General features: G+C 38.0%; 1 protein-coding gene across 11 annotated transcripts in view; it reads right to left on the bottom strand.

The window, feature by feature from the left end:
• LOC107158784 (alpha-fetoprotein-like) overlaps positions 1 to 26,187 on the bottom strand; it is a 67,624-nt gene that overhangs the window by 21,740 nt on the left and 19,697 nt on the right. For 4 of the 11 annotated variants that reach the window (XM_048785774.1, XM_015505275.2, XM_015505277.2 and 1 more), the window contains 6 exons: positions 25,693 to 25,825; positions 23,628 to 23,725; positions 20,263 to 20,401; positions 18,463 to 18,686; positions 8,643 to 8,775; positions 1,376 to 1,541 (listed from right to left, as the gene is read on the bottom strand). In XM_048785774.1, coding sequence (XP_048641731.1) covers positions 1,497 to 1,541; positions 8,643 to 8,775; positions 18,463 to 18,686; positions 20,263 to 20,401; positions 23,628 to 23,725; positions 25,693 to 25,825 — 772 coding nt within the window. In that variant the 3' untranslated portion in view covers positions 1,376 to 1,496. Of the gene's footprint in view, positions 1 to 1,375; positions 1,542 to 1,786; positions 3,402 to 8,642; positions 8,776 to 18,462; positions 18,687 to 20,262; positions 20,402 to 23,627; positions 23,726 to 25,692; positions 25,826 to 26,187 lie in introns of those variants that run through there. The other 7 variants (XM_048785773.1, XM_048785772.1, XM_048785778.1 and 4 more) reach the window with 5 other exon arrangements.

Genomic DNA, 26,187 nt, shown 5'->3' with positions numbered 1-26,187 from the left:
ACTTCTCAGAGGAGGACATACAATCAATCAACAAGTACATGAAAAAATGTTCACCATCTCTAGCAGTCAGAGAAATTCAAATCAAAACCACCCTAAGATACCATCTCACTCCTGTAAGATTGGCAGCCATTATGAAGTCAAACAACAACAAGTGCTGGCGAGGATGTGGGGAAAAGGGTACACTTGTACATTGCTGGTGGGACTGCAAACTGGTGCGGCCAATTTGGAAAGCAGTATGGAGATTCCTGGGAAAGCTAGGAATGGAACCACCATTTGACCCAGCTATTGCCCTTCTTGGACTATTCCCTGAAGAACTTTAAAAGAGCGTACTACAGGGATACTGCCACATCGATGTTCATAGCAGCACAATTCACAATTGCTAGACCGTGGAACCAACCCAGATGCCCTTCAATAGATGAATGGATAAAAAAAAATGTGGCATTTATACACCATGGAGTATTATGCAGCACTAAAAAATGACAAAATCATGGAATTTGCAGGGAAATGGATGGCACTAGAGCAGATTATGCTTAGTGAAGCAAGCCAATCCCTAAAAAACAAATACCAAATGTCTTCTTTGATATAATGAGAGCAACTAAGAACAGAGCAGGGAGGAAGAGCAGGAAGAAAAGATTAACATTAAACAGAGACATGAGGTGGGAGGGAAAGGGAGATAAAAGGGAAATTGCATGGAAATGGAGGGAGACCCTCATTGTTATACAAAATTACATATAAGAGGTTGTGAGGGGAATGGGAAAATAAACAAGGAGAGAAATAAATTACAGTAGATGGGGTAGAGGGAGAAGATGGGAGGGGAGGGGAGGGGGGATAGTAGAGGATAGGAAAGGTAGCAGAATACAACAGACACTAGTATGGCAATATGTAAAAATGTGGATGTGTAACCGATGTGATTCTGCAATCTGTATTTGGGTTAAAAAAGGGAGTTCATAACCCACTTGAATCTAATGTATGAAATATGATATGTCAAGAGCTTTTTTGTAATGTTTTGAACAACCAATAAAAAAAGATCAAATTAATATCAATATATTAGAAGCCCATGGTACCAATATCAGTGTCATTAGTGGGGAAAGGTAATTTTATGATAAAACATGCTTAATTAAGTTTGCTGACTTTCAATAGTGATATAGACAGAACTCCAAATCACCCTTGGAGTCTTTTTCATGGTGACAGACCAGCAGCCAGTTCTCAGCTAGATATGGTAGCCTTTACCTCTACCTGCTGCTCTCTAGAGGCAAAAACTTACAAGGAGAAGGGAAAGGAGAGTGGATCATCTGAGGGTTTCGATAAGTAGCTTTCTGCTCAGTAGAAAGAACATATTTAGTATACATTGGGCCAGTGTTCTTGGATAACATTGTGAGGTGCTAAAGGTTTATTTGTTAATTGTTATTTTCAATAATCAACATGAGTTTCATTATTCTTGCAAAACAAAACAGTCTTCTTAGCCAAGATCCTACGTTGACAATTTCTGGCATTATTTAGTCTTCCAGGAAAGACTGGCACTTTTCAATCAGTTTTGACCCCTAGAGAAAAAAGCAAATAAGCACAAATGTGAGGGGGTGGATGGGGAAGAAGAAATGAGAAATCTAAACAACTATGGTCCCCAAGTAGAAAAACCTTCAGGAATTACTATGCCCAAGATAGGCTCTACTATAGCCTTTCTTCAAGGTACTTTCCCACAGACTTAGTCCCTTAGCATAAAGATTCAATTCATTTCAAGCTCTGTTCTACTTTGGGGACAAATATATATAAATTTTTTTTCTCCTCACAAAAATCAAAAATGCTGTACTCTTTGCTGCAGGATATAAACAGATCATTAGCATCAACCTCTTACTGAATTGTAAAACTAGTCTAGTCTGGCCCCCTTCACCACTCAGTGAGGTACAGAGACACCAGCACCAGATTTGAACCACACATTTCCACCACTGCATGTGGACGTGAATAGACCTCTATATTCAGCCCAGCAGTTCTCCTCTGTTTTTACCTGTACAGTTTTTATTCAAATAAAAATCATTTGTAGCAGCCTAGACAGATGAAGTGAGATCTTTAGCTAAAGTGAAAATGGAGCCTCAGAACCCCACTGTTAAGGTATACACAGACACACACATACACACACACACACATACACGCACATCTGACTAGCAATCCTATGAGCTCCAGGGACTCTGTGGAAAATCTTTAGAAGACTGTTAATTTAATCCGTCCTCCTACTCTCTTTAAAATGTACCACACTAAATCATTCAGACACTTTAGAATCTATTTAGGATTGTTTTTATAAATATTTCTGGAGTTCAAGATGCTTATTTAGTAATCCATGACTTTTTAAATCAATTTTCATGGGAAAGTTCTTTATAAGTGTAACCCAAGACCTTCAATATTTAATCTTGTCAATTTCTCTGAACAATCTTTTCTTACATCAGTCCTTCCTGACCACACTTATTCCATGGTTCCCTGGTAAATTTCTGTTATGATAAAAAATTCTGTAAAAAGAAAAGTTACTGACTAAGATGAGGTAAAAGAAAGGCCTCTAAGAAAAATATTTTAATAATGAGAGTGGCCTGGAATGAAATAAAACCAGTGTTGATAACGCCACAGCTAGAGACAAGGCCCATCCAAGACTTAGTTACAGGTTATGTAAAACATGGACTCATGTGAGGGAATGTGGAGGATAGAAAAGAAAAATCTTCTTTACACAGAGTTCAAATTTCCCACTGTTTGATTTACTATGATTCTGGGCCTGTTGGGGGACTGCTATCATGTCACCCACCCTCAGATTTAGGATAAGTATTACCAGTCTATTCCTCCATATCCCCATGACATGGTTTTTAATCCCTTTTCTACTCTGTATACTCTGGACTTAACAATTTCCCATATCCTTTTAAAATGTGTTATTCATCTTTTCTGCAACCACAATGCAGTAACAGTAAAAATATACAAAAAGAGAAGAAACCCCTGTCAATGTGTTAAAAACTATAAAAAAGCACTATCAGTGTAAGAGATGTTGATGAATTTCTAGTGAGAAAAAAGAAAGCAATTGGGAATAATATTGACCAATATATCAAAGTGGATAAATAGGATCTCAGAATAGCAACCATAAAAAGATGTATCAGCAGCAAAAGACCAGAGAGTCATTGATTTCTGCGCTGTTTTTGTTCCTTTCTAGTGCCAAGTCCATTTTTTTCAAACTTCCCACAGATTCTTAAAGCCACCATTGTGCTTTAAATGAATTCATTTTTTACCTGGGTTAGATTAGCCAGAATTTAATTTAATTAACAATTAAAGAATTCCCTCTGGCACACCAGCAAAAGTTCTATGCAAATATGTGGACAAAATAATCTTTAAAAATGCAAAGAACCAAAAAGTTTTTCTCCAAGGTATTCATTCTGAAAAAGAAAAAATAACAAAAGACAGACATAACTTGAAAATGCAGCCCAACAAAACTTAAAAGAATTCAAGAAAGAACACAACATGGGATAATAGAAATAGTCCAATTTACCCAGGATTGCAATGAAAAGAAAACTCATGTGGATAGATACTACTTGGATCTAAAAGTAACTCAATTCAAACTGAAACATTAACCCAGAGGAGTTTTCAAAATACAGCTCTAAGTTGATAGAATATTCTGTCATAGAAAGTATGTAAGAACCTGAAATATTTTAGTGGTGTGATGAAGGTAGGGGCTTTTTTGTTTTGTCAACATAGAAAAAGAAAGTCAAATAAAGTTCTCAAAAAGGAAGAATATACTAGGAAATATTTAGTTTGCATATTTGGAAAACTAAATAGATGCAGGCTGATTATGCAAAACTAAGTAGATGTGGCATGATTTTCTGCAATAGAGAATATATTAGAAAAAGAGAAAAGATGGCACTTAATCTTGACATCTGTAAGATCATCTCTTTTGAGAGATAGAGGGTAAGTTACTGACCTATTTGTCAACCTGTACATGGTACTGTTATAAATAATATTTCAAGTAAACATGCCATTGAATAGACTGTTTAATAGCTCCCAGCTTACAGCAGCAACCTATTAACAAAAGACATAAATGTTATAGAAGCAAAGCAGGCTGTATAAATCTAGACAAAGCAGAAGTAATAGAATAGCTTTTTTAAAAGATAGGAAAGGTGGGCTGAGGTTGTGGCTCAGTGGTAGAGGGCTCGCTTAGCACACGTGAGGCACTAGGTTCAAACCACAGCACCACATAAAAATGAAATAAAGATATTGTGTCCACCTACAACTAAAAAATAAATATTTAAAATATAAAAATAAAAGATAGGAAAGGTTGCACAGAAATTAAAGGAAGTTTAGACATGTCAATCAAGTTCTCAGAGGATTATTAGATGCTGAGTAAAGTTGAAGGATCAAGAAATAGAATATAACCAATTAAAACCAACAATAAACACACACACACACACACACATACACATACACACAGAGTCTTTGGATACAGACAGGATGATTGAAGTGAGTGTAAGTGCACTGTATTTTTAAGTGATGGTAACATTTTAAAAAACTATTAAAAGGATGATAAAAATCACAGGTTACTAGTAGTGAAAGTTTAAGATTGGTTGCCTCTTGGAAGTGAGGAAGCTACTCTGCTCCTCTACTTGAACTTTTGCTAAATTTATGTATTACTTCTATCATTTTCAAGATGATGTAGAATATCAAGAGACAATGAATTACAGCAACCCCAAATGATAAGATCAATATAAACTGAGGTTATCAATTTGTGTGATCCAATCATAGTTTTCCTTCAGGAATGCATGCCAATATTGCAGTACCTTTGACAGTAGAGCAATCAAGCTGTGAGTCTCATGGTTACATATAGATTATTAAAGCCAACAGGTCTCTTCACATGAATTTGTGCTAAGTAAGCCTCATCCAACAGCGAAACTTTACCTTTTCTTCTTTGTTAAATTTCATATGTTATTTTCAAACCATCATTTCAACCTGTCCAAACATCTGCTAATTCATATTAACTTGGTTATTTTCATAGCAGAATTCTCATAACAGAATATGGGATCATAATAGAATATCCTCATAGTCTACTGGTTTGTAGATTAATGTCTCAGGCTTTAATTATCATTCCTCACAGGGAGGATTTTCTGTGAGTAGCCTAAAGAATTTCTGTGAATACAATTTTCTCTTTGAGCCTGTGAATGACTACAATTCACATTACTTCATGAAATGTATAATGCCTCTTCTCTGGACAGCCCAAATCCACACTGGTAAGCTGGTAGATAGGTTGAACAGGTTATATCCACCCAAAACAATTTCACTCTGTGTAGATAAAATAATCTGAATCTCCTGATTTTTTCCCCTTTTATGTTTCATTCTTACTTTTGCCAACAATGTAATATTGACTTTGTCTCTCCTTTTTCTCCTTAGAACTCTCCTTTATTGTGGGCTTACTTCTTAAAATATGGCTTCCATCTTATCTATAAATTGCTTTCCCTCCCAACAGATATGGCTGGACAGGCAGGTTTTAAGCTTGCTCACTTTTCTTTCAACAGGCAGAACAGGCTCACATAATCGACTGCTATTATCTCAGAAAAGAAAACAAAGTATATGCCTTGTAGGTCCTTGGAGCAGTTAGTCTTTCACAGACCTAGGAGCACCTATGCCTCCTCACTCCTGGGATTGGGTTTCGTGGAGACTCCTGGGAAGTTCCTGGGTATTATTCCTTTGCACTACAGTCAATCCCAGACTCCTTCCACAAATGTAGAAGCCAGAGGCAAAACATTAGATTCCAAAATATGTTCATATTCTCTTCCTACCTTGTATACTAGGCATTTTTATATTCAGTTATTTTGAATATATTGTCTTCTTATCCTCATATTTTATGTCCCCCAATTCTTTCACAATTATGTTATTTTTGAATTGTTTTTTTATGTTACAGTCCTTGGTTCCAACTTCTCACCAAGAGTTAGTCATAAGGAAATACTGAACTGGAGGAGAAGCAGGTTATGATTATTTAGGAGCACCTTAGACAAACGCTTCCTAAAATGTGCTGCCCACATCAGCAGCAGCAGCACCAAGAGCTTGTCAGAAATGCAAATGATCAGTCCACACCCAAGACCTACTGAATCAGAAACTCCAAGTGCAACACATTTATTTCATTTTAACAAGCCTTCCAGGTGATTCTACTACACACAAAAATTTGAGAATCTTGCCTTTGAATAATTGCACAAAGGTAAACCTGACCAAACTTCAGAGATTGGCATAATTATGTAAAATAAGCATTTTTGTTTGGATTTTTAATTTTAGTTAGCCTGACATACTCTTCCTATAACTTCTGTTTTCACCCTGAATTTGGGGAGAGATCCTAAAGTAATGAAGGAAGGGAAAGAAAATGAACAATATTTGTCCTTTTTAATCATTCAATTGAAAATTTCTTTTATGAAAACAATTTTAAGTGAAAGGAAACAGGAATCTTCCTGTAACACTATTGATGAAATAATTTGAACAAGTAGAATTCTACCTCAAAAGGAAGATCACTTCAAAAACAGTCCCTCAGAAATCAACAGGCAGAGCCCCTTCAGTGAAAGTATTTTTATGAGTGGGATATGAAGTGGGGACATATTTTCTGAATGCTTTGTGAAAGTTAAAATGTATTTAAAATAAACAAATAGACTCTAGTATTTGTGAATATATTCATTTTTTACTATTCCAGAGGTCAGCAAATATTTTCTGTGAAAAGCTAGATTGTAAATATTTTGGTCTTTGTAGTTCATATATTCTCTGTCCTAACTATTCTGCCACTATAACAAGAAAGTAGCCATAGACACGCGATAAATTAATGGGTGGATCTGTCCTTCGTCTGCATTCTCTTGCTGTAACAAAACCATTGAGGATGGGTAATGTAGAAAGAGAAGAAGTTTATTTGGCTCACAGTTTTGAAGGCTGAAGGATTAAGATCATATAGCACTATCTGGCCTTTGGTGGGAGCATCCTGACAGATAACATTATGGTGGGAGTATATATGGAGAGACCACATGGCAAGACAGGAAGCCAGAGAGATTCAAGAGCCAGGCTTATTCTTCTATGATTACCTGCTGTTGTGGGAAATAACCACAGTCCCATGAGAACTACATTAATTCCTTCTGAGGGCAGTACCCTCAATGACCAAGCCCTGACAGTAGGTCCACCACTTCAACATGACCACACTAGGAGCTAAGCTTCCAGCACAAGAACATTTTATCCAAACCACAGCAGTCTATCTGCCAATAAACTCTTACTGATACATAAACAGGAAGCAGGAGTGATTTATCCTGAGGACTGTCATTTGCCTGCCCTTGACTAGTCTATATACGTGGTCCCTTACTTATGATGGTTTAGGATATTTTGACTTTATGATGGTATGAAAGCCATACAGGTTCAGTAGAAAGCACTTTGAACTTTAATTCTGATCTTTGCCCAGGCTGGTCATATGCTGTACTATATATAGACATGCTGAACAGTGGCAGTCAGTCCCAGAATCACAAGGGTAAACAACCACACTCTACAGTGTACTGGGTTGCTGCAATATGATGTTTGAAGATGAGTGTATTAAACACATTTTCAACTTGTGAAATTTTCAACTTAGGGTCTGTCAGGATGTAGCCCCATCATAAGTTGAGGAGCATCTGTAGCTACGTGAATATCAATATAAACACATGCAAAGTTTAGCTGAATAGTAGAAAGAAGCCACTGCAGGTAATTAAGGCAGTAGTGAAAATTATTACCTTTGAAAGTATTATCCAGGGCCATTGCTAAACTTACCCTTACTCCTAATCAGTCCCAGCTGGCTTGCCAAAGCATCAAGATACTTTCTCTCTTTTTGTTAACTACATACTCACCTTCCTGTACTCAGATTCTATCACCTGCTGTACTTTAATTTCTGTTCCTGAGTTCATGTCTCTGCCAGTCCAACCCAGGTACTCCTGCATTAATTCCCCTTTGGTGAGTTTGCATGAATTTGCTGTGGCACATCCTACCAAGATTTTCTTTGCAATGTAAGTTGCATAATTCACCAACTTGTGAAAAATAATTTACTTGTTAATTACATGCAATTAGATTAATTACAGAAAATATTGTCCTGGTAGTTAGCTTGGGGTGTGTGTATACACAGGTCTCTTGATCCTCTCAGTGCTCTGTCCTGTTTGTTCTTTAACTCCTGTTCTCATGAACTTCTGAGCACTGAGAAAATAAAATCTGTTTACCTGGTTCCCTAGTTTCTCTCCCAAACATAGTTAGTGACCTGATTGCGCCCCTACGTTTCTAAAACAAAACTCCAAGTTTCCCAGACAGGTTTTTAAACTGTTAATTTTGTGTAAAAAAAATTTTTTTTAAATTCTTCTATATTTTTCAAGGACATAATTTCTGTATAGTTACACCAATTCCTCCTTCTTCTCATACCCAGTGCTAAACATTCCCAGTCTATCTGGTGTCATGATTGCTGTATGCATCTCTATTTGTGCCAAATTTCTTCAAATACACATAAATATTCAACTATTCCAAGATGAAATATAGTTAATGACTCAAATCCCCCTTGCCTGATGTTCTAACCTTTTCATGATTGCAGTAGGGAAAGGTTTTTTCCTCACAGTAACATTCCTGTTTAAGAATAAACAAGGAAACACAGTTACCTCTTTCTGAAAACACATGTCACTTTCCTCTGCATGGCAGCACATCTCCACCAGGTGCGTGAAGTCCACAAGTACCGACTGGAACTGCGCCTCTGTTGCAGATGGTTTCTGCCGCACGAGGCTGATGAGGAGCCTAATCAGAAAGGAGGTGCAAAAATACAAGCACTCTCTGAGGTCCACAGGCCAGATCACAAACCTGCCCTACTTACTCAGAGCTACACACCACCCAGGCCTTATCCTTGCTCCCACTCTCCAGGCTGAAGACCTCCAAAATGGCCCTGCCAGCCTCACTGCCTTCACAATGGTCATTGCTATCTTTATGTTTACGGAGCAAACTTTCTACAAGCGTGCCTCCTCAGTACAACCATAATGTTAAATTTAATTCTTTATTGTAATTATTAGTAGGTAAACATCTTTGTTTTCTGCTGTTTGATTGCATACGGATAGTATATAGTGAATTAAAGTTTTTCCTATATTTTTTTGTGCATTCCAAACAATTAAATTCCAAGAGCTGGGGATGCAGCTCAGTAGTAGGACATTTGCCTAGCACATGTGAGGCCCTGGACTCAATCTCCAGTTCTGCAAAAATAAACAAACAAATAAATAAATAAATTTCCAAGCAAATTACAAGTACAATACACATAGAAATTGAGGATGCCTTATATGTTATTAATGATAAAACCAACAAGTTAAATAGAAACTTCAATGATTCATCATCTCAGATTTTCCCCACAGAATTTTCCCCCAAACTATAAACAACAGTGTTTTAATATCTTGAACATTCAACCTTGTAATCCGGTTTCTGTCTCCCTATTTAATAGGTATTCAAATCTTCTGATACTAGTGTTGCTTATGCTTACAGAAAATCTCTTTCCCTCCCTCCCACCTTTCCCCCTCCCCTACCCCCTCTTTCACTGTTTCAGAGCAAGAAAACATTAAAAAAAGGAAAATGAGGCACGAACAATTGGAAGAATGTACATTGATCGATATTATACAGCTTACTCAACACCTTTACTTAAGTCTTCATTTTCAAATTCACATTGACAATACTAAGTGGCTTTATCTGTGCTATAAATGAAAGAAAAATATCTCGAAGTTCTCAGTAGCTATTTCTTTTTTTTATTGGTTGCTCAAAACATTACAATGATCTTGACGTATCATATATCATACATTTGATTCAAATGGGGTATGAATTTTCTATTTCAGTCTAAATCTGAGATCACCAAACTCTTTCAGGTAGTAAATATTTTAGGATTTAGGATATTACATGGGTACTTCTATTACAAGGCAGAAGACTTTGGTTTGCCTGGGATGGCAGATACAGGTGACAAATACAGTTTGTGACAGCTGTCATTGACTGGAGATGATGGAGAAGAGTGTCTAGCAGCAGGGGAAGGGGTGGTCAGTTTCACTCCACCCCAGTGACAAGGGTCCCAGCACACCCTTTTCTTCTCTCAGCTGTCTCCCCTTATGCAGCAAAGCCAATCACTGAGGCACTTACTCCAGGAGTGAGACACCACCCACCCTTGGCTGACCCCGCAGCCATCAACAACAAAGTATATGTGGTACCAGAGCAGGCCCTGGGCAGCAGAAAGCAGGGTCACCACAGGACAAACAGGCACTGGAAGCAAAGTGGAAACAGATGAAGCCAAGCAGCCACACTTCAGTTCAGGATTTAGTCTACAGAAGCAGTGCCCACAGCTCCCACAAACACAGCTCGCAGACCTCCACGGAAACGATAAAAGCAGACTTCCAGCTTAAAGTAGCAGACCAGGGACAGGCCACTTTGATATTCTTATTGCAGCGTCACCCTCTCCCATTCCCACCACCCCCACACCCTACCCACACCTGAGTATAAACAGAACTAAACAGCAGCACAACAGGAAGCACAGCCCCTGTTCTTCCAGAAGTTACCCCAAGGTGAGGCCGGTCTGAGAAGCACATAAGTGGTGCACTCAGCAAGACAGTGCAAAAAGAAGTGAGGCCATTAACTAAGTCCAGGTTTGCCTCTAATTCCAAGTCCTAGAAATCTAGAGAAATCAGATATGGGGAACAGATTTATGCTCAAGTTTTTCTTTATAACAATTCAATATAGAAGGTGAAGACAATCTTCATATTCAACAATAGGAAATGGTTAAATTCATACTGTGGAATATTATAGATTTATTAAAATGCTACTTTAAAGAATAGTGACAAAATGCATACATGATAACATTTTGACAAGCTATATTTAAAATAGTGGCCATAGCCAACATCTTTTGGTATATTAGTATGTACTACATTTACTGTGCTTCAGGTAATGTGCTGATCACTTTATATATGTTAGTTCATGTTGTACTTTCAGTTGTCTCCTACAAAAAAAGGTCCTATGTCATCTCCACTTTGCTTTTGTAGCAGTGGTTTCAGACTCCATAACAGACTGGTGGGGTGAGCCTCACCCAGAAGCCACCAGCATGGGGGAACTACCAATGCTCATTGGAGAACTCTTCCTGAGATAAGAAGCCAGGCTCCGACTTCCACCCAGTAAGACAGCCTTGGTGAGTGAAGTCTGTAAAGTTGTGGTTCCTCAGCCAGGTCTGCAGACACTCATTTCTGAGTCAGACTTCAAAAAAATACCAAGAAAGCACTTTCATTCAAGTCCTGCAAATCATTAACACACAAGCAGCACTGGCAAGTTTCCTCTGAAAGGGAAAGCGGGCAGGGAGAGGTCGACTCTTACCCTTACAACAAAACATATGCCTCTTTGCTAGTCCAGGGATCCAGACTGCAGCTGAGCAGGAGTCGGCAGTACTGGAGAGGATGACTTTCCCCATGGCATCACGGTAGATAGCATGCCTGGAGAATTCCATCTCCCCGAAGATTCTGGGGATAATTTCTGTGACTGAAATTCAGCATAAACAGATAGTAGCAGGAGCCTACAAACCTGCATTATTAATCATCTAGAATGAAAGATGGATAGAAAGCAATTTTGGGAGTGTGTGCTTGCACATATGACATCTTATGTTCCCATGCTATACATATATTTATAATATGTATCTGCTGTGTTGGAATTAAATTATTATTATTGTCTTCTCTCTACTTTTTCTGGGTTTTCTAAGTGATTGTATATTACTTTAATGATAAAAGAAATCAAAAGTTTTTAAAGAACTAGGAGAATATTTTTCTATCCAACTGTTCTATACATAGTCAATTTTTGTTCTAAAGCAGAACTAAATTTGACCCCCTTCCCTTGAAAAAAACCACAGTGCTTGTTTGTGTCTCTATAAAATTCAAGTCTGCGTAGTTAGGATATATAGTCAAGTAAGTTATTCTATCCTTGAATGACAATTACCAGTGTTTAGTTGATTATTTAACATGACAATACAAACTACTTTCCACTGGAATTTGGTGGATTTTTGTGTGTAATATGTTTTCTTACAGAAACAGTAATGCTTGAGGTATTAAAGTGCACTGTCCAACCCATTAAAAAAAATAGTGTAGCTTAAGTCCCAGATTACAGAAACCAGGGATCCTAGGTACCTAAAATAAAATTGTAGACCTTGCTGGCTTACACAGTGGAATGATCGTATTTCTAAACACCTGATTTAGATTTCTGTGGTCTGGTAAAGGGGATTGAGTACTATAAGGACCCAAAGTTGATATAAGATAGGGACATCATTTTCTGCTGGTTCCTGTAAAACCTGGATTTCTCTTTTCTTCTAAGATCATGAAAGGTCACAAGTTCTGGTTTGGTCTTCCACTCATTGTTTGGTGAGATGGTGGATAAGACACTTAACCTTTCTGACCCTATACTATAAAAAGAAAATCTGAGCATGGATACTGCAAGGTTTTTGTGAGAATCAAAAATAATATATTAAAGGTTTGAGCATGGTACCCGGCACACTGAATGTATTCAATAAATAGTGCAAAGAAAATAATAGCAATGAATAAAAATGACAATAATAACATAACACAACTTGCATTCATGTTAAATTATCACTTGTTCCAACCATGGTCTCTTTCCTCCCTTACCCTCACAGTAAGATGGTACATTGTCACAGCTTCTCTCCTATGTATTCATTTATTTTTTCAGCAAGTTCTGGGTGAGTTTTTTTTACAGTTCCCTCAGGACTTGAGTTGTTGATTCAACCAGAACAGGGAACCCTAACAGGAAAGGTAGCAAGTATCTGTGTCATACAGTCGCCTTCTCTTTTCTCACAAGCTGAAGGATCCCAAATGCCCTTGTGATTTGCCCCCCACCCTCGACCCCTCCAGTCTTGTCTCTCAGCCTGCCCCTGAGTCACACCTAGCTAGCTGCTCTGCTTGCTTTCCCTGCGGGTCAGCTAGTTTCTGGATGCACTTCCACAGAGCGGCCAGCAGAGGGAAGACGAGCACAGCGGCTGAGTTCCTCCTTGGCCTGCCACCGCTTTAGAAGGGGGGATAGTGGAGGATAGGAAAGGCAGCAGAATACAAACAGACACTAGTATGGCAATATGTAAATCAGTGGATGTGTAACCGATGTGATTCTGCAATCTGTATACAGGGTAAAAATGGGAGTTCATAACCCACTTGAATCAAAGTGTGAAATATGATATGTCAAGAACTATGTAATGTTTTGAACAACCAACAATAAAAATTAAAAAAAAAAAAAAGTGGTCCAGGCAGTGTCTGGGAATAGGATTCAGGACCCGGCAACTCTGTGCTTCTCAGGAGCTGGACCCTCACCCCAACAACTGTGTTGCACATGGTGTGACTCACGTGCAGTTGTTTTACCTCTCCTATGCCCTCCCGCCCTGTTTCTTTACATACCGCCTGAGTGCCTTTATGTAAAATTATTTGCCCTAATCTTTCCAACACTTTAGCTCTTTATTATTTACTTTTTAAAATCTTGACATATATTATTGACCCATAATATTAGCAACTTGTTTTCAGCTTTTCATTTCTATGGTATTTAATTTTCATTAAACTATCCATCATTTCATTTAAACCTTAGTCTACTTTTAGTTACCATCTACACTCAACATTTCAGCTCAATATTTTTTCTTAATTGCATTTTAAATTATTTTACTTTGAATTTATACTTCCTTTTTGTTTTCTCTATCATACTCTTCAAACTTTTCCATGATCTCAACTTCTGCTTTCTCTTTACCATCTTGCTGAATTTTTTCTTTCTGCTCTAGGAGTCCCTTCACTTGTTTTTACTATTTTGTGGATCTGTGCTGTGATGGTAAGCCAGAGTTATACAGGCTGAGAGCAGTGAGAAAGCCCTTGCCACTATCAGGGAAACTTAGAGAATTTTTTTCAGCCTGACATTTGACTCCCAGGATGAATCCTCCCAGAAAATTCCATAAACCCCTTCATTAACTGTCTCTATGCTCCTGTTTTCTCCATAAAGAGAATTCAGTGCATTTACTGGAACAAAAATGCTTCCTAATATTTTGCACTATTGTCTAGCCTTTATGTGAATAACTCCAGGTTTTAAAAATTCTAGTGCTTGGTATTATAAGCCCTGGATTTGGGGCACACTAACAGCTTGATGCTGGGAGTTAGGCCTAAATGTTTTGAGCCAGATAGCTTGAGTTCCCATCCCAGCTCAATTACCTGTGGACCTCCTGCATAATGTCATAGCAGGAATTTTTGCCTTCTCAGTCCCAGTTTCTTTATAATTAAAACAGATAAAATATTATCTACGTCATAAATTTATGGTAAGGATTTAATGAGATGACATCATGACATGTGCCTATTTGTGTTCAAGGAATGGTCACTAGAGGAAGCAAACAAAACCTCCTCTCTGGAAATGAAATGGACTCTCTCCTCAATCCTGGGATAAAGAATGATGAACTACATTTTACAAAGGTCTTTGGGTACTTAGTGAAAAGCTCTAAGATTTAGTTTGTGACCAGTTCACCTTGGGAAATGAAAGGACTTCAGGGACAGCCGGTCTATGAATAGCACGTACTGCAAAAAAACAGAAAAAGTAACAACCTTGTACTTGCTGACCAGGAGAATGTGTTCACTCCCAAGGTAATGAACACATGTCTCACTCAGCAAGGTGATATTTTTGTACTAATAATATTTAGACTGCTTTGACAGAATGAGTCTTAAAGTAAATAAATCAGAAATAAGCTGCTACTTCTGATGATCTTGGGAGAAAAAGAGCAATAAGGACCAGAGCCTGCTTTCTCCTGAAGGAGGGCAGAAAGGGTGGGTGGCACTGTAACAGAACTACCCCACATTGGAGGGGGGGTGCTTTGGGTGCATCCTACTGGTTCAGGGAAATGGGAACCTTTGGTGTTTCCTCTCACAGTCACTTCTGGTAGATCCCAACAGGGGCCTCTAACCTGGGCTCTATCACCTACAGAGTCACTCCAAGGAGAATATATGGCCCATGGAAATTTCTTGACTCTGGGCTCAGAATGAGGTGGGGTTAGAGACATACATGACTAAGAAAGATGCTTCTATGTCAGCAGCAGCAAAATAAATAAATAAATAAAATGTCTCTAGGAACTGATAGTTAGTGTTCCATTCCATCTATCTATGTGAGATAGAAACAGGGGAAGTGCCTTCCCACTGCCTGTGAGATCTTAATCACCTCTACTCTCAGTAGCAAGAGTAACATGCACCCCCTGAGGTTGTATGAATTGCAGGGATAACTGGCAAGGCTATACCCATCATGGCATGCCCTAGTAATGCTCAGAAATCTCATCTCCCAGATGATCCACCTTCACACTGATGCTTTCCACATCCCTAATCTGACCCATCTCCTGCCTTCCTGCTCTCCCTAAGTCTTCCTCTGTCTTCTTAGGACTTGGGGCTTTCTCTTAGAAAACTCCCCCATATCCACCTTTTTTCTGAACTTCTCTTTCTCCCTCTATACAAGACATTGGCTCCCTGATGGTAGAGCTTACTCCAAATTTTCTTAAAAGGAGGATATTTTTCAGGGTGGAGCTTTCCAGACTCTTCAATCATGGACACAACTTATTCTTTCTCTCCATGTAGTGACTTTGTCCCGTGGTTATGTAAGCACTTCTAGATGGAGAAAAGTGGCTACAGTCAAACCTGCTCTGATTCCCTCACTTGGTGATTAATCTGCATAAACTCCTTGTATTCTAAACCTCATGCATCTCTCCCAGATGCCATAGGGTTTCTCTCATGGTTACCACTGGACGTCAGGCAGATGGTGGGCTCATATCTTAGAGTTTTGTGCAATCATTATCTTACTATAGTTCTAAGACTCATTATGATGTATTTTTTATATTTTTGAAATGCGTTAATTCTTTAAATTCAAGAAAATGAGCCAGAGCATGTTGCAGCAAATCTATTGTTTATAAAAATAACAATAGCAATAATAAGTAAAATAAAAAGGGAAAAAAAAAGGAGACTATTTTTCCATGAATACTACTGACTTTAGCACTTGGATCCCTTTTACTGCTTCCAACAGATCTCTCCTTTATCCTCTTTTGAAAGCCACAGCTTCTAGGAAGTATATGTCATTGAACTTTTTGTTCACCCCCTATCCCTATTTCTTTCACATAGAGAAAGCCTGGTCATGCCCCCTCATTTTCTATGACTTCAGACCCAGTTAATTGTCATGTTTTTTATTATTATCTTACCATTTATTATTTTTTGTAATTTTAGCAACTACATCAATTATGCACATGTGACAGACTGATTGCAAAATGGTACCCAATTGTCTAGCTTTGCGTCCATATCCTTTACAATGTGACTTTTCAATTCTTCTTATCAAGAAATAAAATCTATTTCCACACTCCCTCATCTGAACTGGCTTTGTGACCTACCTCCCAGCAGAACTGACATTGCTCAATTCCAAATCTGGGCCTCATGGGGTCTCCACACTTGCCATTTCTCCCATCTACCTTATAAAGAAGCTGCATTGGCCTGTCAGATGGCAGGGGACCCCATGCAGCAGAGACAACCATCTTAGTTGAGGCCATACAGAGTCAGCCAGCCCCTGGCTAACTGCGAACACAGGAGCAAACCTTGATGAAAATGGCCCAGGCTAGCCCAGGTCAGCAAACTTGTCCAATCAACCTATAGATTTGTGAGCATTTTTAAGTCATTACATTTTCATATGATTTGTTATGCTGCAAAACTAAATGATACATCTGTGAGTAGGGGATGGGGGGCAAACTTGATAATGGAGTGTAGTAGTGGAGGGGAAATAAGAACAGCCCAGTGAAACAACTATTTTAATAGATGCTATAAAAGTGGGAGTAAGTAAGAGTTTGGGATTCAGTACTTTTGCTGACTTAATCCAGAAGCCTTCTTAAATATAGAGCACCAACTGGGAAATCCTGCTCAAACATAGAGAGAGTGCATTCTGCTGGTAGCATTTCCAATCAGTAGGCTTTTTAATATTGGTAACAGCAATAGCACTTTGCAAAATCACTTACTTGTAAACTTTTCTAATGTGTAAATGTTTTCACATGATACTTACACCTACACATGGATATGTATTTCCCATAGTATATCATTCCTCTCAGGTTCCCCTTAGAAATCCACCTGAGTATAAATCCTGACTGATCCCTAGTTGATTGTCAAACAATAAAGATCTGTCCTTACAATACTGCATGGGGGTATAGTGTCCTTACACTGGCTACATGTAGTGTAGCTTCAAAGGCACAAATTTTGTAGGAAGTGACAAGGAAACATTTCTATTTAACAACAGCAACAAAAAAAGATGAAGTTTCCAATAACTTAACATATCTAAAGATGAAATAGGCTGCTTTCCCATCACTGGATATATTTATAGATGAACTAAACAGTGTTTTAGAAGGATTTCCTAAACTTGGGGCTGGGAAAGTAATATCTAAAATTCCTCCCATTTTCATAATAATTTAACTGACTTTATATCTTTATAGAAAAGATTTTTGGCATTTAAATGTTTGTTTCCTGTACTGAGAATGCCTAGTAATATTTTGTATTCTTATAATAAGTCACTACAGAGCATTATCTGATACAAGGCACTCCATTAAACAAGGAAAAAGAGGGAAATCAAGGATTCAGGGAGTTGTATTCATAGGCGTTACATTGTCTCCCAGCTGGCAACCTCAATAAATCGCCCCAAAACTGTTCTTCAAAACAGATTCAGGCAATCCTAACAATAGCACTGAAAGTGGTAATAAATAAAGACATACTATTGAGGCAATATCCATCATTCCAATGGAACAGTTCAAGTACTTTTCCATAATATAGGTCCTCAAAATTGAAGGTCCTATGGCCCAAATGATTCTTTTTCTTTTTCTTTTCTTTTCTTTCTTTTTTTTTTCTTTTCTCGTTTTGGCAGGAGGCAGTGCAAGGAATTGAACCCAGAGTCTCACATGTGCTAGGCAAGTGTTCTACCACTGAGTCACATCCCCAACCCAAAAGATTCTTAATAAGAACAAGCCAAGGAGTTTACTTTATTACAGGACTTCTCTGGCTTCCATTTTTGATAGAGAAGATTACTTTCCAAAAGGAGAAAGGAAATAAATTATTTCCAAACTTACCTGAACCTGACAACAGAACCCTCTTTGCATGCAACACCTTATAAGACGAATGTGACAAAGTTCACATTTTAGGAAAAACACATTAATTACATCTCTGTTGATATTTCTGATCAGTTTGCTTCTATCTCATTAACTAATCAAGTAAGGGTAACAGGCATGGTAGGCATAATTGTTAAATTGCTGAATATTCTTAATTTCACTTGACTTCTAATACAACATTTTGCTGCTCTGTTCATTTTGCAATAGTTAAATCTGTACTCAGTTTAAATTTTTTTGTATCAGCTCTCTTGTTGCTAGCAAAAAAGGAAAAAAAAGTAAGCAAGCATCCTTACTTTTGCTTTTCAATTTGGAGTTCCTTCTGAGCTTTGCACAAGTCCCCTTTAAGGATGATGACTTGGTCACAAGGTAAAAATGGAGAAACGTAAGTTCTGTCTACTTGCAGATCATCAAAACATGGCTTCCTGAAGGCATATGAGTTGTCACAGCAGTGACCCACACCAGCATTGATAGGCTCAACCTCATGTCTTCTGCACAGAGCTCCAAGAATTAGCTTTGCCTTTCCCGAAGGAGAATTAAAATAAGAGTGATAAAGTTTATGGTTATTGCTTTTTTTTTTTTTTTTTGCCCATAGAACATAAGATTACATTTAAGTATTTTCAAATTCTAGTTTCTGCTAATTCCACCTGGATTTCACTGTGTGGGAAAACAGAAGAGTGCCGGGTGCAGCCTTATTCCTAGCCTTATTCTTCCTCCTCCTTCAAATTGAGTTCCGCTGGACCCCATTTTCAGGTTCCTTCCCAGTCGAGTGGACAGACCAGTGTTAATTAAAGCAGGAATTTCTTATGCTCCACCAAATTTGAATCAAGCCTCAAGTCAACACTATTGCTAACTTGACTCAGATGTAAGATTGGTAACTGCAGTTCTTAAGAAGCTCAAATCCAATTTCTTCCTATTTTTTAATAATTGGACATATGTAACCAACCACAGAACTTGGCACACAGTAGATGCTCTATGAATATTTGCTGACTGAATAATGAAAGAACTCCTGGAATCCTATGTTGATTGTCGCCATTTTCTTGACAGTTTTAGACCTGTCACCTTGCCTTACTCCCAACGTGGTTCTCAGACACCCATACTTACCCGGATGCCCGTAGGCCCCACAGAGTATGCTGACTACCCAAATTCTCTGTCCTGTACATATGTGAGGATGAAATAATTAAAATCAATAAATTTAATGTATGAGTTTACCCATTTTAGAAGTAAACCAAGATATTGCTCCAAAACTAGATTTTAGGAATAAACAAGTCTAATCAGAAGAGTTCCCCAAGGTAGACATGACTCAATTAAAAAAAAAAAGTTTTTTTATAAAGGAAGGCAGGGCTAAGTAATAATTTTTCAACCTACAATTGTGGCAAGTATACTTCATCAAAATAAAGACCACTTGTAGAGAATGGGATCCACCATGGACACAGAGCAGAGAAAGTTATTACCAAACAAGAATTCAGGAGTGTTAAGAAAATACTGCTAGAGACCCAGATGCTAAATCTCAGAGACTTGAGTATCTGGTCCCTGGAGGAATTTTATCCATTGTGAGGAAGAAATAGTTTGTCATGATTCCTATAGCCTGAAGGAAATATCTCTCAAGACCATCTGTTTTCCCTCTGATTCTAGGATATGATTACTCATATCCTAATTCAGCCTTTTCATTCAGGAAAAAGGGTAGCCTGGTTATACCAATTATTTCTACTGTTAAAAAGACACTGTTCATTGTAATTGAATACATATGGATTCCCATAAATTTAATACTTGTATGATTAGAATGAGTTAGTCTAAGAAACTATTTTTGAAATTTCTGACAAAATCACTTTAGTGCTTAAATATCCAAGCAATAGACCTTGAGATATGATCCAGGGAAAAACTTTGTGAATCTAACATGCCTGAAGTTAGGGAGGTTACCCTGTTGATAGCTGAAGACAATTAGCATTAGCTTACCTTCAAGAATGTCCCCTGGGAACAAAATTATGAGGCTCCATTGACAGTTTGTGGATGTCCACAAAAGTGAGATGGATTGTTGGGGATTACAAATTAGAACTCTCAGGAACAAGCAGACATAATGCCACTGATATACTTACTGAGTCCTCAATACAGAAAAACTGTTGCTCATCACTTTGTGGGCAGCATCTGGAGGCTACAGCTGCCATCTTCTTTGTGAACATAACCAATTCTTGAGCAGATAGTTGTGGAGCTTTCTTGGTGTAAAGGACCATGAGCCTAAAAAATCAATTTGCTCTTACTAGCAATGGTTACACACCCAAACATCAATTCTACAGTTTTCCCCAATAGCAGACATTATCTCTGATTGAGAAGGAACAAGATATTAAATTGAGTTTAATTGTATCCCTTTTGTCCTTCCATTGGACCAGCATCATATTGAATATATCTGGAGGTCTGTTCCTGCCTCATGCACTGCTCCACTCAAAAACCACCTTTTTTTCTCCTTATCAGGGACACTGTGACAGCTAACTTAGATGGCTGTGAAATCAGCCCTAGAGTAAACAGCTTCTGAAACAAATATATGCAGAAACTATAAAGCCTTTAGTGATCATCTGCCATGTGTAGGAATAGAGGGTACAGTAACCATAGCAAGCAGCCCCTGTGCTCTAGGGACTCACATCCTAGTGAGGGAGATGGACAAGTATATTCAATCTGTGGAAAGTACATAGTACTACTGTAGGTTCTGTCAAGATGAACAAGAAATTAAAAATAAGAAGATCCAATCCTATTGAAAACAAAGGAAGAATTATCCTCCTTCCTTTTTCTTAGTGTATTTATTTTAGAACACTTTATTTTGTATTTTCACCTCTCTTTGAAACTCATACAATTTTTTTTTCAAACTAGAAACAGCCTTTTCCAGCTTTATGACCCAGAAACATCTTTCTCAAGGACCCAGGAACCATCCTTTTGAAATGCAAACATGAAAGATAGCACCCCTATCTCCCAGTTTTTGTGAGAAGGTAGGAGATTTGCTCCAAGTTGCAAAAGTACTCCCTCTTTTAAAGATATAAGAAGTTAAAAAGTTTATTTTTGTTGCTGTTGTTTTGTTGTCATTTTTGGTTTTGTTTTATCTCTGGATGAAGTCACATAGTTAACACAAATGGTCATCCCAATTAACAGATAAAGTTAGGATGAACCATGTGTGACAAATGGTACTGTCAAGTCCTCTCACTTGGAGACTAGTTATTATTTTTATGAAAACATGTATGCAATGGGTTGTGTCTGCCTGGCTGTATTCGTGGAGTGAGATTTCCTTCTGTCTTTGCAATCTCTCCATGGATGGCCTGTGATGCCCATCACATTTTGATTTTATATTTATTCAATTTTAAAAACCCACTAGTTCATTTTTCCACTACCATTGAAGAGAGGTTTTCTGGGTTGGGAGATGTTGTTTTTAATTATATTTCCCAACAGTGCACAAAATATGGCATCTAATCCCATCTCAGGGAACTTAGGCAGGTGGCCCTAAGGAAATGACTTCTGAGCTGAGATCTGACAAGGACTCTGAGGGAGTCGGGTGAAGAAGAATAGAAATCATGAAGTCACTGACTATGGTTTGGTTTGGTTTTATTTGATTGGGGGTTTGGGGACAAAGTACAAGACAGAGAGATGTGGGAGAGAAAAAAACTGGGTTATAAAATCATATTTACATTGTTTTTAAGACATAAAGAATGGATTGGGGATGGGCAAGAGGTAAACTGAGGGAATAAAGAATTCCAAATTCTGACATTCCAGGTGAAAGAAAACCAGGGCCTGAATTAAGAGAGTGTTGGATGGAATCAAAAGAGATGGAGAGAGATTTTAAAGAGACTCTAAAGAACTAGGTGTTGAAGACAACAAAGAATTATAATCAGTTACTGCATTTGTAATGAATGGAGTTGGAGAAGAGTGTGGTTTATATAACATCCAATGAAACCAACAATCTAATCATGTGGTGATCAGAGGGGAGCCCTAGACCACAGTATCAGCATCCCTAGGCATCTGATAGCAATGCAAATACTCAGGCCCCCTCCAGACTTACAGAATCAGAAACTCTGGATGTGGGGTCTATATTTTAACACATCTCTCTGCATTTTGATTTATTCCAAAACTTGAGAATCACAATCTAATCCTTCATTAGCAACTGAACACAACATAAAAAGAAAAGTAATAAGCCAAGAAATTCTTTCTAGATGAGTCAGAAAACTATTTTTTGTGATCCATTATTCTGGACATTTAATTTAAGCTCAGTATTATGAGACACTATATCAAACTGAAGTTTTCTTCAATACTCCACTTCTTAATAGACTATTACAGTAAGGTCTCAAAGATTCCTAAAAATTGGCTTTTGTTTTGTGACAACTTAATCTTTGAAATACAGTGGGATTTCCCAGGCTTTCTGTACACATATTCTCTTTGGCAAATAACTGATAATGTTTATCTCTTGGTAGTGATGAAAATACTAAATTTGCTTGATGAACCTGACTTAAAACTGTTACAAAGGGACCCTGGATTAGATTTCTGTTGCAGCCTTGACTCAAAAATCACTTGACTCAAACTAAACATTCAAATGTAAGGAAGAGACCTCTGTGAGATTTCAAGGGGACAGTAGGGCCTCCTTTGTTCCCTAACCTCTGGACATTGACTGGCATCTGAGAAGCTGGCCTGGAAAGCCAATGTGGAAATACCCAAAGTTCCATAGACATCTATCTTAACAAAGCAACGGGCAAGTTAATTCTGAAGGGTTTTTTTTTCCTATGTAATTTTTATTCATGCAAATTAATCATATGTAATTGTGGGTTTCATTGTGGGACATTTAAACATGCATATGACATACTTTAATCAATTTCACTCTTCAGTACAGCCCAAGGGGCCCCAGCAAACTTTCAGACTGCCAGCTGATGATTGGCTCACAGCGGCCCCAGCAACTTCTAGCTGATTGGCTCCTCTGCGGTGATGCTCATTGGGCTGTTTCCCCGCCCTTTCAGACTAGGAGCTGCTCATTGGGGGACTTTTTTGGGGTCCGCCCACACGACCCAGCCAATCCCCTCAAGAGCAGGAGGAGTGGGGGAGGTGGAGAGGCTTGTGGGAAGCCAGTGGTGGCAGTTGGGCTCTGAGGGTTTTTCCTGAGGAGCTGTTTTATTTGGCATGTGTGGTTCTAAAAATAAAGTTAGTTTCTTTTGACAAGTGGCTCCTGAATTGTGCCCAGCCAGACTGCAGCAGTGGGTTTCATTGTGGGACATTTAAACATGCATATGACATACTTTGATCAATTTCACTCTTCAGTACATGCCCTTGCCCTCCCCTTCTTCCTCCCCATAACCCCCTTCTCTCCTAATGCATTTCCTTCTATTTTTCTTCAACCTGGGAGATTGAAGCAATTCTCAGTGTCAAGAATGAACAGAGGAGAGCCCTAGACCACCAGTCACTAACAAACACAAATCTGAATATCTTAGAGGCATACCTGTCATGGAAGTTACTATCTCCCAATTTTTCATGTAAATCACAGTAATTTTTCACATGATCACAGCTTTCTCGTACCACTCTTTGGAACAGCACTTCCTGGAAAATAGAGATGATTAGTGTTTATATATGGTTGCAAACATTTATCTGCAGCTGAGATTGCAAACACATTTTTAATAGTATAATATAAATGTTTCCCTAAACCCAGATCTTCATTAGTGAGTCCACAAATCTTAAAGCTCACATTTTACTGAAAGAAAAATCACCATATATTTTGTGGCAAAAAAGTGGGACAGCAAGATTGATATCTGGATTCCCATGATATAAACTCATTTGTGGGCTTAACTGCTGTGTTCTACAAACACAAGGCAAATTATTCATCAAGCCAAAGAGAGGAATGCAGAGAAGTTGATAGATTTATGTTTGGTCTGTGCATGTGTGTCTGTTGGTTATTTTAATAATATAGCCTTTTTATATAAGCAGCACAGATATAGATATATACGTACAGAAATATACATATGTGTTAAGAAGTCATGGTTTAATAAAAAAGTCATGTTCAGGCTGTGAACATTACATAAATACACATCAATTGAACTAGATGTAATTTTCAGAGGTAATGGCAAATTCAAAGAATTCTTGAACCATGAAAATAATATTCTAATGAGAAGACACTAATGATCCTGCAGGCTGAACTCTTTGGTAGAAAAAATGATCACCTTACTAGTCAGATCTAATCCACCTTATCCTAAAAAGCAGTTCTTGTTCAGTAAAATTTCCACCCAATTGTGCAAGGAGTTGACCTAGATTTTATTCTTAGCACTGTCTCTACTACCTGTGTGATACCAAGCAAATCACTTGAATCTTCTGAAATCAGTACTCTTGTTATGGTTTAGGTATTAATTGCCCCCCCAAAGCTCATGTGTGAGACAATGCAAGAAAGTTTAGAGGTGAAACAATTGGATTATGAGAGCTTTAACCTAATCAATACATTAATCCCCTAATAGATATTAACTGAGTGGTAACTGTAAGCAGGTAGGGAGTGATTAGAGGAGGTGGTTCACTGGGGGTTGTGCCCTTGAAATTTACATTTTGTCCATGGTGAGGGAAGCTCTCTTTCTCTGCTTTCTTGTGGAACCGTGTCCTAAACAGTTTTCTTCCACCACATCCTTCTGACATGATGTTCTGCCTCACCTCGGGTCCAGAGCAACCATGTCAACCATCTATGGGTTTAGATCTTTGAAGCCATGGACCCCCCAATAAACTTTTCCTCTTCTAATTTTTTTTCAGGTCTTCTCTATAAAGTGTGCTTGGTAATTCAGGCATTACTTATCATGCCAGGCTATAGTGAAGATCAAATAGGACACTCGTTGTAAAGCTGTTTGTAAATTCTAAACATCCATGCTCCTTCAAGTTGCTATAGTCATAGTAATTATTGTGAAAAACTAACAGTGATGCAATGAGATGGGTGTTTCCATACAGGAGACTAAATCATCTTCCCTAACCTTCTGAGAACAGTGAAGTCTCAGGTGTGATTGCTTGAGGCCAGGCAGGACAAGACGAACCTTTGTACACACAACTCTAGACATCTATTAATGTGTAAGGCATTGAGCAAGAAAAAAAAGCCAGAACTACCCTATCTTAACTCAAAGATAACTGATAGGCTGATGAGAAGATTTTTAGGCTGCCAGCTTTTCCATATTAAATGCACAAGAGCTTCTACCTGTGAACAGTAAGGTTTCTGGCTTGGAAAGGGAATATCTTCTAGGGCTCCATAAGAGGTAAACTACTCATACTCAAATGGGATGCACTCTCAAGCTACCTGCTACTGTGCTGAGCATACATCTATAGACACTTAAGATTGCTGAGGTTTCTGGAAACAGTCTGTAAGGCAATGACTCACCCAGAGTCACTAAGGTAAGATGTTAGTGCTTGCAATTAGCTAGAACATTTATAATCATCTTACAAAAATATGGCACTACTAACAGCACTGGAATTTTTCCTATTTGTAATCACTGATGAGAAACACATTTAAAAAAAAAAAAAGAAAATAAAAAGAAGAAATTTACCACGTGACTATAGCATTCCAAAGGTTTTTCTAATTTACAACATTTTTCCAGTAAATTTTTATATTTTGCTTCTACTCTTAAAATGACTGGAACTGCCAACTCTGGATGTCTTCTTGAATATTCATAGAGAAACCTGTATTGTGTAAAATATATTGGAAGTTAAACAATAAAATTCAGAGGCCATGAATTTACTTAAAACAAACAATAATTACAGTCATGAAGTATAACTAACTCTAAGGCATGTAGAAACCTTGGGAAAGTGGCAGAGAAGTTTTATTTTGAAATCAGAAAACCAAATCAATAAATAATATGACTTTTCCAAAGTCACGCAGTAATGAATGGCAGATTCAGAACTTGAACCTAAAACATACTTGTTCACTGGTAGTTTCTGGTTCTGAGTCTCTACTTACTTTCACTGGAAATTAATTTCAAGTGTTTGGGTAGAATAACAATCATTTTTCCCTGTAATCTTTGAGGATTTTTTTTGGGGGGGTG

The sequence above is a fragment of the Marmota marmota genome, unplaced genomic scaffold, assembly GCF_001458135.2.
Source record: "Marmota marmota marmota unplaced genomic scaffold, marMar, whole genome shotgun sequence".
Lineage (NCBI taxonomy): Eukaryota > Metazoa > Chordata > Mammalia > Rodentia > Sciuridae > Marmota > Marmota marmota.
Note: the sequence above shows the minus strand (reverse complement) of the source record. Positions and strands in the feature narration are given on the sequence as shown.